The sequence below is a fragment of the Larimichthys crocea genome, chromosome I, assembly GCF_000972845.2.
Source record: "Larimichthys crocea isolate SSNF chromosome I, L_crocea_2.0, whole genome shotgun sequence".
Taxonomy (NCBI): domain Eukaryota; kingdom Metazoa; phylum Chordata; class Actinopteri; family Sciaenidae; genus Larimichthys; species Larimichthys crocea.
The window spans coordinates 40,994,531-41,009,557 of record NC_040011.1 but is presented as its reverse complement, the minus strand read 5'-3'; the positions used below and the strand labels follow the sequence as shown (position 1 = coordinate 41,009,557).

At 41.1% G+C, this 15,027-nt stretch overlaps 1 protein-coding gene across 2 annotated transcripts in view; it reads right to left on the bottom strand.

The window, feature by feature from the left end:
- Positions 1-15,027, bottom strand: part of tenm1 (teneurin transmembrane protein 1) — a 165,880-nt gene that overhangs the window by 101,255 nt on the left and 49,598 nt on the right. For both annotated transcript variants that reach the window (XM_019273992.2, XM_019273993.2), the window contains 2 exons: positions 12,304-12,547; positions 5,953-6,191 (listed from right to left, as the gene is read on the bottom strand). In XM_019273992.2, the coding sequence (XP_019129537.1) occupies positions 5,953-6,191; positions 12,304-12,547 (483 nt within the window). The remainder of the gene's footprint in view (positions 1-5,952; positions 6,192-12,303; positions 12,548-15,027) is intronic.

Genomic DNA, 15,027 nt, shown 5'->3' with positions numbered 1-15,027 from the left:
GTTTCGCATGTGCAAATCATTGCAAAGTGGAGATAACAGCATCGGGAGGGAACACGAAGAACATGCAGAAACATTTGCGCACACAACATGCAATATTTTTAAATGAACTTCGGACTGGAGATGAATCTGAAGCAGCGGCAGCAGCCAGACTATGAGCACCTCTGCGGTTACTACGGAAGGTAACTCTGGTAAGTAACACACTGTCTACTGTGTTAGCGCCATGTGCTTCTTTGTAAAACATGCTATAACAGTTAACATTAAACTTATTGCTTAATTTAGAAGATGACTCTTTTGACCTCGCTGTTGGTTTTGTAAGGTTGTGACAGTTCTAACTAAACAAAGTCGATGCTGATCAAACTGTTTGTTCTCCTTTTTTTCCCCAAATGAGAATCAATAAGAGAATCCATAAAGAATCGAATTGTTAAGCAGAATCGATAATGGAATTGGAATCGTAAAAATCTTATCAATTCCCATCCCTAGACATAGTAGGGTCAACGCAGGTGTTTCCAATGATACTAATTAAGGGCTCAGGGAATTTCCTGTGAAGCAACATGCACAACAGCAGCATCTTGACTCTGTTTGGCCTGAATGGAACGGGACCTTAATCAGTCCCACCAGGATTTCGCGGACCTTTTTTGAAATAGTTGCGGCCTAAAATGCTTGATGTTGCATGAGGTTTTCAAAAAAATTGCGCTAAAAGTTGTAGTGCTTTTTACATTTTTGTTGCCATTTTGTTGCGGGAGGAAGTGAAAGTTCAACAGTCGCACCGGGGGGCGAGGGGGCCCTGGAGAGGGCGCAGCGAGCATTTAGTTCGGCCCCGGGAAGCTGCAAGGTCCGGGCGGACCTGAGCCTTTCCAAGCCGACCAAGAGCCGGTCGTGGCACACCACTGTGGAGGAAATGCACCCGTCAGACGGGGATTCGGTGCTGGGCTCTTCCCTATCACAGTTTCGTTCACATAAGTGAAGCGGAAGGCAGTTTGGCGACATCAGTGAAGTCAGTTTATCGCTGTGATTGGTTAAAATTGCAACACCGCCCTGAATTTACAGAGATTCACGGACGTTGCGTTGAAGTTGCAAATTGCAACATCGCGAATTCCTGGAGGGTCTGAAGTTAATTAGTATCACTTGTGACACCTGTGTTTACTATCACTGCCAGTAATAGTAAAAGTACGTCACTGTTTTTCTTAGTGTGTATAAGAAACAGTCTTGTTTAATAGCCTTTATAAAACATGTTAAACATAATATGATGATTTACAATCCTTCCATTGTATCAATAGCTACCGCACTGTGTTTGGTTCACATTAGCAGAGCGCTGGTGACAGCAGGCTGCAGCAAACAGAGCGGCGACCACTGTTTACACCAGAAGCTCTTCTGAGATGGGATAGCAGATGCAGCAGCTGAAAGAGCGAAAAAAGTGATTACATTTCCAATCACGTTACGTTTGTGCCGTCTGTGGTCGCACATTTTTGAATCTCACAAAAAATAAATGGACAGCAGTAGTTGGCTTATTTGATATTAATTGCTAATGTTAGCTTCAGCGTTTTTCTGTTGTTACCTTTCTGCCTGCCTGTGTGTTATTGAGCACAGAATCAGACGAGGTCTAATAGTTCTGTTTGTGTGTTTTTTGAGTTTCTGACAGGAAATGGACGGCTGAAATAAAATAAAACAAAGGATTTGTGTCTGATAATGATCATCCAGTGTGTGTGTGTGTGTGTCTGTAATGTCTACTTGGCGTAATGTGTATGGTTGGCCTAATGTGCTCCTTGGCTCCCAGTAGTAATTTTTAAACTTGTTAGTCAGCGTGGTCAACAACATAGAATAGAACAGCACTTAATTCATGATAAGCTGTAATCAGCCTGGCGCTGAGACAGACAAGGCCTGCTAGGACACTCAGAGAAGAAAGCCAGATCAAGAGGGAGCGAATTAAAGTCCGAGCCACCAACTACAGAGTTTGTGATTTGGTAAGCCGTGCTCCAATGTCTAAAATGTGCAAAATGCCTACCAGTGCCAAGGTCACATCTTTGTGTAAAAACACATTTCAACACTATTACAACGCACCTGTGCTATTTCCAGTCCCTTGTTGTCCTTTTTTGTTATTCCTATGTTCATTACAAGCTCCAGACAGGGTGGACAAAATAACAGAAACATGTCATTTGATTATTTTGTCCAACCAACGTAACAAAACCAAAAGATGTTAAATTTACAAAGGAAATGATACAGTAAATGAAGAATGAAGAATGTGAAAGCAGAAAATGTTGTGTACATTTGGGATTTTCAGGTTCCAGCTTTCAAAATGGATGTGCTGTTTTGTAAACTTAATATCTTTCTATGGGCTTTGGACTGTTTGTTGGAGCAAAAAAACAAAACAAAGTCATTTGAAGACATCACCTCAGGCTCTGGAAAAACCAAATCAAGTAAACAATCTGCAGATTTATTGATAATATAAATAATCACAGATACACTTTTTTTTTTTCGTGTGTTCAGTCGGAGGTTTGTACCGAGTATGAACCCTGTGAATAATGCCCTAGTTTTGAGGCAGATGCTTTGAATTGCCATCAAACTGTGAGATTAGATTTACTGAAAGAAATAGCGTGAAAGTAATGAACTTAAAGCCTCTAACGAGTCATTTGGTTCTTTATGGAACCACCAGGTCCCCTGAAGCAGCACATATTGCACAACAACACTATAAAGAAGCAGATCTTAGCTTAAAGTGTACACTATCTGTGTCGCTGCGTGAGCAAGTGACTGAAATGTTATTTGGAGACCTGTGATTATTTGATTGCGGGGTGCTGCTGACTTGCTCATTTCACTTGCATCAGGAGCTTCTCCCTGTTGCCATAGAGATGATTATCTTTCATAACTGACACATTACGCCCACTCCTCATATTTGATTCAACAACTGAGGATTGTAACTGTTTAAAACAGCAAGACGTTCATTAATGCAGAAAATACTCTAATTAGCTTTTTTTTTTCCTCCTGACAGCACGAAGGTAGGTTTTACAGAGGCAGAACTTAAATGAAGCTCAGAATAGAAAATGATTTACCAGTCTTGTTGTCAGCAGCAATATTGTTCAAGATTACAGATGCAATCTTAATCTGTCCTCTATCTCTCCTTCGCTATCATAATGTCTTGCTCCTCATATCTGATGGCCGTGTTGTGCTTAATAACAAGCCACGACTGCGGGAGGGAGGGGTACATTGGGAGATAAACAAATTAACAAAGCTATTCACAGCCCCTGCAACACCAGGGGGTACGGTAAGAGAGGAAAGAGGGCAGTAAAGAAAGAGAGCAGTACTGCCTTAGCTAATCACAACAGGGGGCATACACTGCAATCACTTAAGCACAGCATTATCTCCGCAATCATGCATCGTCCTATTGTTGTGCTAATTGGAAGCCTTAATTTGAGACATAATATTATTGCCTCATTATTTGCAATATTACTTTCCCCCTCCCAAATGAATGAACGCGTCACATAACCTGCACAAAGAGCTTTAAGGACTGGCAATAATTCGAGGCGAGTATTAAGAACAAGTTCCAAACTGCACAAAATCATCAATGTCAGACGTGGTTATTGAATTATTAAGAGCTACATCAAGTGTTAATCGACGTTACGCCGTCGGCCACTCTCTGCCTCCTCTTAGCATGTCAGACCACTTAGTTCAGTTTCAGGCTGGAGTGCGGACGACTGCGCGCGAGCTGTGTAAAGTTTTCCTGAGCATCATGAGAAAAGATGAAGAATCTGCCAAATGTAACAGCTGCGTTAAGACGATTCTGAGGGGGAAGCATCTCCAGCATTTTGAAATGTTGGGCTCCGAATGTTGGCAAGATTGTAAAGGAACATGTCATCTTCTTTATTTTTTGAAAAAAATGTTGCAAATGTCTTGATTCAGTCAGCAGTATCTGCAGTATCACGCTGACGGATAATACACAGATTATACGCATTATTCTATCTGTAATTAATCCATTAATCATTTGGTCTATAACATGTCAGAAAAAAAGCCTGTTACAGTTCCTTAAACCAAAGATAATGCAGTTAAATTACTTTTTTTGTCTGACAAACAGTCCAAAACATTAATTTATTTACCATACTGATAGGACAAAGAAATCCTAATAACTGAGAAGATGAAAAAATAATTATTTGGTACTTTTTGGTGCTTGAAAATTTTTGAAACATGTCCAGTATGAATATGTTAATAATATGCAAAATATGACAATTGCCCAGCTAAGTACAGTAGAGAATAGCCTGCAGGAGCTAATTATATTTGGAATAAAAGACAATTCATTATCATATTTTAAACAGAGCATATCATTTATTCTGTTTCTTATTATAATACGGTATGATAATAAGAACGAATCTTCAGTGAAGTGCTGATTTAATGAGACACAGACTCAAAATCAATAAATACAAAAGTCAACACGGCTTTTATTTGATGAAGATGAAAAAGCGCAAAACTAATGGGGGGGAACTTTTTTTTTCTCTTCCTGTCAGTGGCTGTTAATTAATTCATTAAGATTACTGAATCATTATGTAATGAGAGAACCTAATCATCTCATGGCCTGTGTCTCAACCTCTAGACAAAGACATTAAGTCCATGACCACTTTAATCTTGCTATTTGAATATCTTTGATTTACAGGCTAACATATCATCTCTGCTTACATCCCATATATCTTAGCGCAGTTGCCATGGTGATGTCAACACTGAGATCGATCATTGCCAAGCAGGAGTGGAGCATGACACCAATTAAAAGGTGATGTCGTCTCCAAGTCATCACTCACACTCCTCACTAATGCACTAATTACCGGGGCCGGGACATTAATGGAATAGCATGGTTCAGCCTGGGGATTAATCTGCATGGATTCGCCAGTGTGGGTGTGTGTGTATGTGATGTCTGTTCTGTGACGTGTGTGTGTACGTATGTGTATGTGTGTGATTAATGCAAACCCCCGCCTGCTCCGCCGTGACCTTGAGCACCACCACAGGAGGGAAATGAACCGGCTGGGTGGAGGGTTGAGATATAAACACTTGGAACAGGCGGAGATAAGACGATATGCTGAGGTGGAGGGCCAGGCCAAGGTTGAGAATGCACAGGGAATTGGTGCAATTGGATCGGATCAATGAATAAATTTGGTATTTGACTTTGACAAACTCTACTGATGAGCACGCAGGCTGTAAAACAGCTCCAGACACTTCTGACTCATGATGTTAAAAAAAAATCTAAATTAAATTACTATCAATCACAAAAATGACAATGAGGGACTCTGCAGTTATCTAGTCAAGTGGTGTAGGATCCTTTTTCACAGGTACTAGCAGCAACACAGCTCCTAATGTGATTTAATAAGACCCCACCTTAAAAGGCATTTTATTTAAATATATAAATAAAAAACATTAAGAAAAGCAAAGACAATAAGGTCGTAAGCTAAGATAAACTTTGTTTGATTAAGTTAATAAAAAACAAGGCTGAAAAAGGTAGAAAAGTAATAAGGTATGTGTGTGTGTGTGTGTGTGTGTTAGTGCTTACTGTATTTGTGTATTCATCATAGAATAATTAAGAGTTTTAGGACATCTAATTTACAATTTAGAATATCCTACACAGGGTCACGTTTGTAGTGCATTACCTGCTGTTTTTAAAGCCAACTACTTCAAAATAAGAGCGTGCAATTTTCAGCAGCTCTGCTTTGATCCCATATCGATCTTCTCTTTTGTTTTTTTTTGGTTCCTTTATTTTTACCCTTTGATGCCTGTAACATTTCGTGTGTATTAAAAACACAGTTCGTATTGATTCTTTTTTTTGAATTAATTAAGCAGTACTTGACAAGCCTCCCAATTTCCTGGCCCCTCAAGTAAACTGTTGATTCTTTAAATAAAAATCCGAACAATCCAAGGGCAATCTCCTTATCCAGCTGCGCATGCATGACAAACCTGCGTGCACAACAGTTTACTGTAACTCACCGATGACATATGTGAGCAACAGGGCCAGGGTGAGAGTAAGGAGCGACGCAGACAGGGCTGTACACTTCCAGTTGCAGCAGCGGTGAGGCTTGTTGAAGGTAAACAGTGGTCTGGTCACACTGCTGCGAGGGAGAGGCCGGGGTGGAGGGGAGTACACAGTCCCAGATGTCAGGGGGTAACCTTGCCCCGCCCCTGACAGTAGAGCCGATGAACCAGAGCCCTGCTTGAACAGGAAGTGTCTGCAGAGGAAGCAGAGAAGAGAAATTTCAGTCCAACCTGCAACCTACAATTCACTAAACTCCACCTTTCTCAGTCACCGTTTGCTACACCTGTCAATCTTTTGCACACTGCTTACTGCTTTTACGATGGTAATGGCGGTAGAGTCACCACTCGGGGTCCGAGTAATTTCTGAAACAATGGGTTTAGACATTGGTAGGCAGAAGCAAACCTCTCATTTCTAACCAGTAACCGCTGATTTAGTTGGCTGAAATGACAGCTAGCTCTTTAACTAAGGCAACGTTAGGTCCAGGGGTTGGTTAAAAACACAGTTTTGAAAGACATGCAAATGAAGAAGCTTTTTTCTTTAGGCGTTTGTCTGAACAGTATCCTTGAGTAAAAGGCTGCGGTGTGCTTTCATTCTTAACGTTACAAGCGAAAAGGCACACAGGGTGATGTGCTTGGCAAACGTAACGCTCCGAGGGGTGTTGGCTGGGCTTGCCGGAGTGTAAACAAAGCTGATAATGTTACCCTAAACTCCATGATATTACACAGTGAACGTGCTAAACGTGAACAGGGCTATTTTTATATGCAACCTGTAACTGCACAAGCTAAAACAGTTATGTAATAACACGCTCCATGGCCTTGGGAACAACACTCGATTACCACCGTGGGTAATAAGCTAATTGGAGAAACACACTAACAATTGTAGATGCCGTTAGTTGTTCAATTCATTCCTTGCACCTTTTCTTATTTGGGTTTTGGAAATGCTCATGGATGACCAGGAAAATATTGAGTGAAGTTAAATGGATATGACTTATGTAGGGGAAATAAACAAACAAGTGTTTTAATGTTTTAATACCCTTCTGACCTTTATTTATTTCCCCTATCATTGTTAATGATTGATACAAATTGTAGGCTGTGGGGGGCATGAACTTTCTTTGACCTTTTAAGTGGCGCATGCCAGAAAAAGTTTGTGAACCGCCGTCCTTGTGCACGCAATGCGGAGAAATCCAAAGCTCATACTTGCTAGGCTACGATTGGACAATTGCTACTTGGGGGAGGGGTTTAGCGGAAAAGACAATTAATTGCTCTCCTAATCCTATGAGAAGGAAGCCGTTCCGCATTGTGTGTCCCACAAACTACCCGCCACCTCTGGGACCACTGTTGTTTGTCTTTCTAAAGTAGATTATAGTATGAATTTGGAAACAATCGAAGTTACTGTCTCGGCCTATCTAGGACAGCGGTTCAATCCTTCGCCAATTAGCTTAGCACAGCACAGACATCATCTTTTCTTAGATATCTTGTACCTTATTCTGATTCTATTTATGCAAATCTGCACTCAGTGGAATTCAGTCTCACTCTGAAGTACGCCTGACTGAAACTCATTTAAAGGGCCCCCAAGGTGGGAGATTTTAGAGACCCCTCTCCTGCTATTTTTTAAATGATGCATACAGAGCTGTCTCAACATTCAGACACCACACACAGGACAGACTGTTCTACTTTTTCACTGCACGAAGATGCAATCCTCCTAAACCTTACCTGTCGAAAAAAAAAAAAAAAGCCTCCAGTACTGTACTGTTGAGTACTAAGTAATTCAGTTAAACTCTTAATATCCCATGTTTGGCTGCATTTCTATGCTTTTAATTTAAGTGGTCTCTTAAACTTGCAAGTAATGCATCATCAAAGATTAATCCAGAAAGCTGAAATCAAGGAAGAAAAGTAGTCCCTAAGCGCTACGATTCCACTTCCAATTTACATTATGTTCCACCATAAATTCTGGGGGGTGTGCAATATATGTGACATGAAAAACATTTAGTTCACTATAGCCATTTAAACAACAGAAAACACTGTTTCCACAAACTGCTACGTTATATAACCGCAGTACACTACAGATACTGCCTATGCCACAGAATGAGGAAATATGAGCTCTTGTACAGTTCAAGTCCTTCATCAAAGAAAAAGCCCAAATTTGACAAAGTGCCTCTCTCTCTCACCGTGAGCAGCCACTGTGATGCAGAGCAGCGCTGATATAAAAGAGAATGAAAAAGCCCTGGCAGCCAAGGATCAATGACTTACCTATTACTTTTTTTTTTTTACTCATCAAAGCAACTACTTAAGTTATACGGCTGTATTAGTTAAACGAAGATGAGGTTCATTTTCATTATGAAAAAGAGCGCGTTTAGATGGCAGATGATGATAGGAAACTAAGCTGAAGGGCAATTAATCGAGGTAGCATTTCATCTATATTGTGTTTGGATAATGGAGGGCGAGGGTTGGAGGGTGTCAGATGAGGAAGCAGAAATTTGCGGGCTAGGAAATTATACAATTTGGAAACGTGGATCCGGACAGGCAATTATAAGCAGCTCCAGCTTGCTTTGGCCATATTGACTTCCATCAAAATATGAACAAAGGCTGCTGGTGTTGGGAAACAAAGAATGCCTATATTGGGAAAACATCAGAGGCAAAAAAAAAAAGCAGGTATGACTCATTATTTTCTTCTCGGCACTGTGTGTATTTTCCATAACAAAAAAATATCCTGGAGCTCCTGGAATTCTCCGACAGCAATGATTGCCTGAGGTTACTGTGTGCTCTCTGAGGGTTAATACCGGCTGTGAGTGCGATATGTTGGAGCAGACATGCAGCTCGCCACTGTTATTCTCTTCCTGCAGAAAGGGGTGTGAGGTTACAGGCTGCTGGTCGGGCCATGGTCTCTGAAGGGCCCTCAGAGGACAGGCCATTAAAGTGGGGCCAGACAGCAGACTGACAGCGTCGTTGGACACCACACTGCACTCACCCCTGTTCTTCGTCCCTTTGCCCTCATGCACGGCAAAAGAACATCCATCTCCTCAAGCCCAATATTCATCCCTGAAGAATCGGTTTGACTTAAAAACAAGAGCAAAACTCTGCCAGAATACCATGACGCATGACAGAGGAACTCAGATCACAACACTTGGGCGATGCAAATTGCATTGCAAATTCAAGAAAATGCTTTTAGCATAATGATTTGCATAATTATCTCAAGGTGAGGCAAGTTTATTTATATAGGACTTTACAGGGACATTTAATGTGCTTTACATATATAGGCAAAACAAGCATTTGTGCAATATTTTAAACACAAAAAAGAAAATATATAATATGTTTGAGAAAAATAAAACAGTATCAGTGCATAAAAATATCTTTTTTTAGAAGCCAATCATAGATTTAATTAGGGGTAAGATGGATATGTTTTGCTATTGAGTTGTCTCTCTCTCTCTGTTTTATTATCCTCACTCCTTCACTTAGATACTCTCCACCTTTCATTTTGCACATGTCATGTTTCTTTCCCTTTCCCTCTTGCCTCTGTCTATAATGTGGCCCTATGGCCGTGTTCAACATGAGAGACGGACAACATCCATCCTTCACCTCACTCCCCTCCTCTCTCCATCCACCCATCCAGCGCCTGCTGAAGGCTGTGAGTCAGTTCGGGGGAGGGGGACAGGAGGCTGCACATGGAGCAACCACACACCTAAGGGTCAATGGTAGTTCAACTCTAAAAGGCCAGAGATAAACTTAGGACGAACACGCATGCACACACATAGAGAAACATAGCCAGACTCAGAGTTGCCCACACACAAGACTCGCATACACAAAAAGATGTCAAATACAGGTGAGCATTTTCACATTTTTGAGGCCAGTACACAGGTCAGGTCCACTGTGATGCTTTTATTGCTCTGCTGAAGGTGGATTAGAGCAAAAGGGATCAGATTCCACCTGAAGAAATTGCATTTGTCAACGCATGTGGAACTCTAGTCTTCTTGTGCGGTGCTTTTAAAAATGCTTCACTGTTCTTCCTGGCTCCCTGCCTTTGATCTTCTCAGACAATATCCAGGGGCGACGCCCAGGAAGCTCTGAATTCATATCAGAGGACAGATTTCCCCGGAGACAGGAAGAAAATGAGAGTTCCCGCTCTCCAGGAGGTCGAAGTCTAAGGCCCAAGGGCTGTCTCTACCTGGATACGTGCAAATGACTGTGCGTGGGTGGAGGCCTGTGCGCATGGAGTGCAGGTACACACAGATACACGGTACGTGTATAAAGGTGTATAAGACTTGATTACGGTGTGTAGGTGCACATGCACAGTGTGTGTGTGAACCCAGTGGTCTCACTTCTTAGCGATAAGATTCGAAGGAGAGAAGGCAGGGCACCAGTCAATTTATTACAGTCCAAACATTTGTTATGCCTCTTAACACACCCAGTGTGAGACCCAGTCAGATATATTGAATATCCATATCTGCATCCCTCCACTTACACAAGCTGCCCTCTCCAGAAACATAACGGATATGCCACTGAAAAGGAAATCTATGCACACTTCAAACAATCTTAATCTCTGCTGACGCAACGTCAATACTTTTCAATACAGATTCATCAAACACGCATCAAGGAAAGTGGAAGTGTACTTGACATCAAGAGATATTATACACATTTTTTTTTTTTTTGCCATTTTTATTAAGGTCTTTGCATCACTTATAATTCCATTGGCATGAGCCCCGTGTCAACTTTGTAAATACTTGATAAATCTTTAATCTCATGCCTGAGATTGATCTGATAGCAGCAACATCAGGGTAAGAGCTAAAATATGAAATCATTAGATTAGTAGTGTATCCGAGAATGTGAAGGAGCAGAGAGAAGAGCGCCGGAATATTAAATCCAACCCAAAACAGTTAAGCAGTGAGGACTTAGTCATTTTTTTTGTCTTCTCTTCCCCCCCGCCAAAGCTGGATAGAAAAGAGCCAATAATATCTGAATTATGTTATGAAGGGACACTATTCTATTGACTATGAATATGATTACATTTTATGGTTCAGAACTAATAGCGCACTATCAAATGAAACTTATTTGACTATAAACTCCCAAATGCAAAAATGTATTACTACAAAAAGGCACCATCCAATATACTGAGCCACTGCGGAAATTGTATTTTATAATCACATCTCTCTTTGGGAGAGAGTTCCTTATGTTCAGCAAATATTGTTTGACCGTTCTGAAATACGAAAAAAAAAAAAACGAGAAAAAAAAACGTGAATTTTGTTTATGGTGGATTTTCATTTAAAGCAAAAACACATATATGTAATGTAATTACAAAGCACTTCTGACAAGTCTCTTACATTAATATCCATGTCTGGCCAATGATTAATTTAAATTGTCACTGAATCTAATTTTATTCTTCCTTTCCTTTAAATGAGGTAAGATCTAATTATGGCCTAATGCATAACTTATTAAAACCTCTTCTTCTGGTGTGGCAGCCTGTCAATCTCATGCTCACTCCTAATACCAGAATTCAGCCACCGCACCGAGCTCTCATTAAACATGCAAACATATTCTTCTGCACCTTGCTGCTTCTTCTCAAGGCAGCCTCGCAAATGAGGATCTCCTAAATAATTCTCTGATCAATTATTACTTATGCTGCAAGCAAATGTCTAATTCTGTTTGATGGGATGAAATTCCAGCAGCTCGTCTCGTAGCATTTGCATTGTTTTTTTTTTCCTTTCTTCCCGGGGCACTACTATTTGGAAGTGCAATCACAACGTCTTCCTGAAAACAGGACTGCTGTTGAACACTGTGTTTCACTTTTACAGATACTGTCTGGTCCCCGTGGTGAATCAGTCTGCAGTAGGGGGTAAGAGAATGAAAAGAATCTAAAAAAAAAACAAAATAAACCTGAGAGATTGGTTTTGACTTTGATGGTGTGCAAAGTCCTGTAATAATACCTCTGAGGCCTCTGTGGTGTTCAACTTGTTCCTTTCTACACGTGAAAAACATGTCACTCTTCATCATGCTACTCGGAAAAATTGCAAAAGTGTGCCAACTCACACTTCTGATAAAAGATTTTTCTTTAATCTAATGATCCTTATTTGTAAAATAAATATATGCAATCATGTGACATTATGTTGAAGCAGGGCAATTTGCTTTGTAGATATTTTCACATGAAGGGTTTCTGTGCAAAATGACATAACCGCCAATTTGGATGGAGAGCCAATTTGGCACAAAGGCCAGCCATTTGTTCCACGTTCTTCAAATCATCTTGTTTATAAAAAAAACAAAAAAAAAACACTATTGTCTTCAGAGAGACTTTTTTCATCTGTGGCATTCCCTTACCTGGTCTCTAGGGGAATGTTGCTATTGAGCACCCAGCTGTTGTGAAGCTGTGCCTGGTCTGTGCTCGAGCCTGTGTCCGCCCCCTGGCTGCCCTGACTGGCCTGGCACCGCGTTGGCATGGTCTTCCTCTGCAGGCTGACTTGAGTGTAGGGCGCCGGGCGGGCGCAAGTGCAGGCGTGGGGAGGAGGTGGAGGCGGGGGCAGCGGGCGAAATGTGAACTGACCACCTGGACTGCTGGGCAGCTCTGCGAGGAGAGACAGAGAGAGAGAGGCAGAGGAGGAGGAGGGAGGAGGAGACAGGGGAGAAATAAACATAGGTTTATTAGGAGAGCAGTACCATAAATTACAAATAAAAGTGGCGTGTTAGTTGACAGTTTATTGTTATTACACTGATTGAGGGACATAAATCAGCTTGAGAACTGTGCCTGTCCAGTGTCTTCCCTTCCTACCTGCTTTGATACACTTCCAGCCGCCCTATAAATAGGTTCTTGGCTGGCTGCAACATTGAGCAGTCTTTAAAGAGCTAACAGCTCTGGCTTAATCTGCACCCGCCAGCCCAAACTACCCATGTGATGTTTATTATGAGATCTGTAGCTCGACGGAATGAGCTAGCCAGCTGCAACTCCCTCACACTGGTAACCTCGGGGTCTAGCTCGAGCCCTCTAAGTCCATCATTTATCATTCTCTTTGGCTACGACTCTCCCTCCATCTCTTCCTCCCTGCTGCTTTCCCTCTATTTTCAGTCTGTCTCCTAAAAGCGAGCGCGGACTAATTACAGCTTTTTCCCGAAATGAAAATGTGCATGCATATGTTTGTTTAATGTGCTAATGTGCGACTGCCGATGAAGCCATTTGGCATGCATGTCCATGTGTGCACACACCTGTGTGTATTGAGTCCGTATGTATTCATGAGTGTACGTCAAGCATCCTGGGACATTAGTTATGAGTGTTTAGGGGGACAGCTCATACCATATGGTTGCAGCACGGTTCTATGAACAAGACCAATTCCTCGTCCCAAAAGACCAACTCTGTCCAGCTGTATTGACAATGAATGTAACATTAGCCTCGAACCCGTTGTAAGGGACAAAGGAGTCCAGAATCTGGTAGACAGACAGTATTGGCCCACAACTCTATTTGCTGCCAAAATGTCAGCAATAATTTAGTATCTGGAAATGTAGCCCACCTGGGAGAATACCACAGTCGTCTGTATTCAAGTGTAAGTATTACACGGACAACACCAGAGGACAGATCGTATGATTCTTGCCCGATGAAAACTGAGATAAGTAAAGAATTAAATAATCTTGTTTCAGTTCTCTGCAGCCAGCATAAAAAACCCTGCGTGTTACTGGAATGCTGTACTTCAGCTACCATTACATCTAAAATTGAGGCAACATCTTTTCCAAATATTACCGGGGAAACAGTTATGGAACGTGTTATCGTTAACATTTCCATAATACTAAATCTGCTGCACATGCACTGAAATTTTAAGCAATGTTGAACATCATATTACTTTGAGCTTTTCACACTAAATTATTGTTGTTGGGGTTTTTTTCTGTAAGCCAATATGCAATATCACATTCAACAATGTTCACTGACATATCACAGAGCACATCAGTTTTTATGACTTTCACTTGTTGGAAGTTCACATTTACAAGATATATGTTGTAGCAGTGAATGTTGTGGCAGGACAGCAACAGTTCAGTAAATGGTCTATAAACGTTTTCATGGTAATAGAACTAAAATTACATTTTGAGCATTGTTAAAATAGCAGTTACCCTCTGCCTATGTGTGTATGTATGTGTTTGCATATTTAACATGTGTATTTCCAAAATTACCATTCAAGTTCTGTCAAAACGCTCTTTGAACACATGACGAGTTCTTCATCTTCCAAAACGCACCGCTCATTATTGATCTTCCAACGGGGCTGAATTGTCTGACTCACGTTTTCAAAGCATGTGATTTGAATATTTGTCTCCATTCTCTGACTAAATTAAATTATCTCTTCCTTACTCCCTGACAAGCCATTACTCACATATTTATTTCATGGTTTCTCTGGAACATGCAGAGGGATCTAACGGAACGCTCCCCTCCCTCCCATTGTTGTTTGTTGCCTCCGGGCCATCTGCGATGATGCACATTTCACACTCACACATGAGATTTGATATTTTTAGCATGTTTAACATGTTTCTGTTGAACAGAAGCAGCTGACACTATGTCAACTTGTAGTTTGTCAGTGTTCCTAACCAGCAGTTGTGTCATGTTTATACGATCACGCCAGTAATACACACACACGCCCAAACGTTACAATGTTAATCTCCTGGGATACCATTGCATTGTCTTACTGTATATAGAAACACAGCCCTGCTTGCTTATCAACAGACTAAATCACTGGACGACTTCAAGAGCTAATCAGACTGTGCTGAAAAATGACTCTATATGAGACCTGGTAAAATGACAGGAAATGTATTTGTGTCATCACCTGGAGGTGCTGTTTTGTCTAATGGATGTAGAAAATGGAAGTTATTTTTGTCTGAACCACCTCTGAGTATTAAAAATTACATGCTTAGGGAAAACTGATGGAACATTTTTAGAGCAGCGCTGCATCGTGTGTCATTGTAATACACCGGCAGCTTTAAAGTGGTACTTCACTTTTTAGCAGTCTATCTGATTCATCAGTAACTGGCAGTCCTCTGAGTCCAAACAGAAGTCTCTTCTCTTCCAGATTT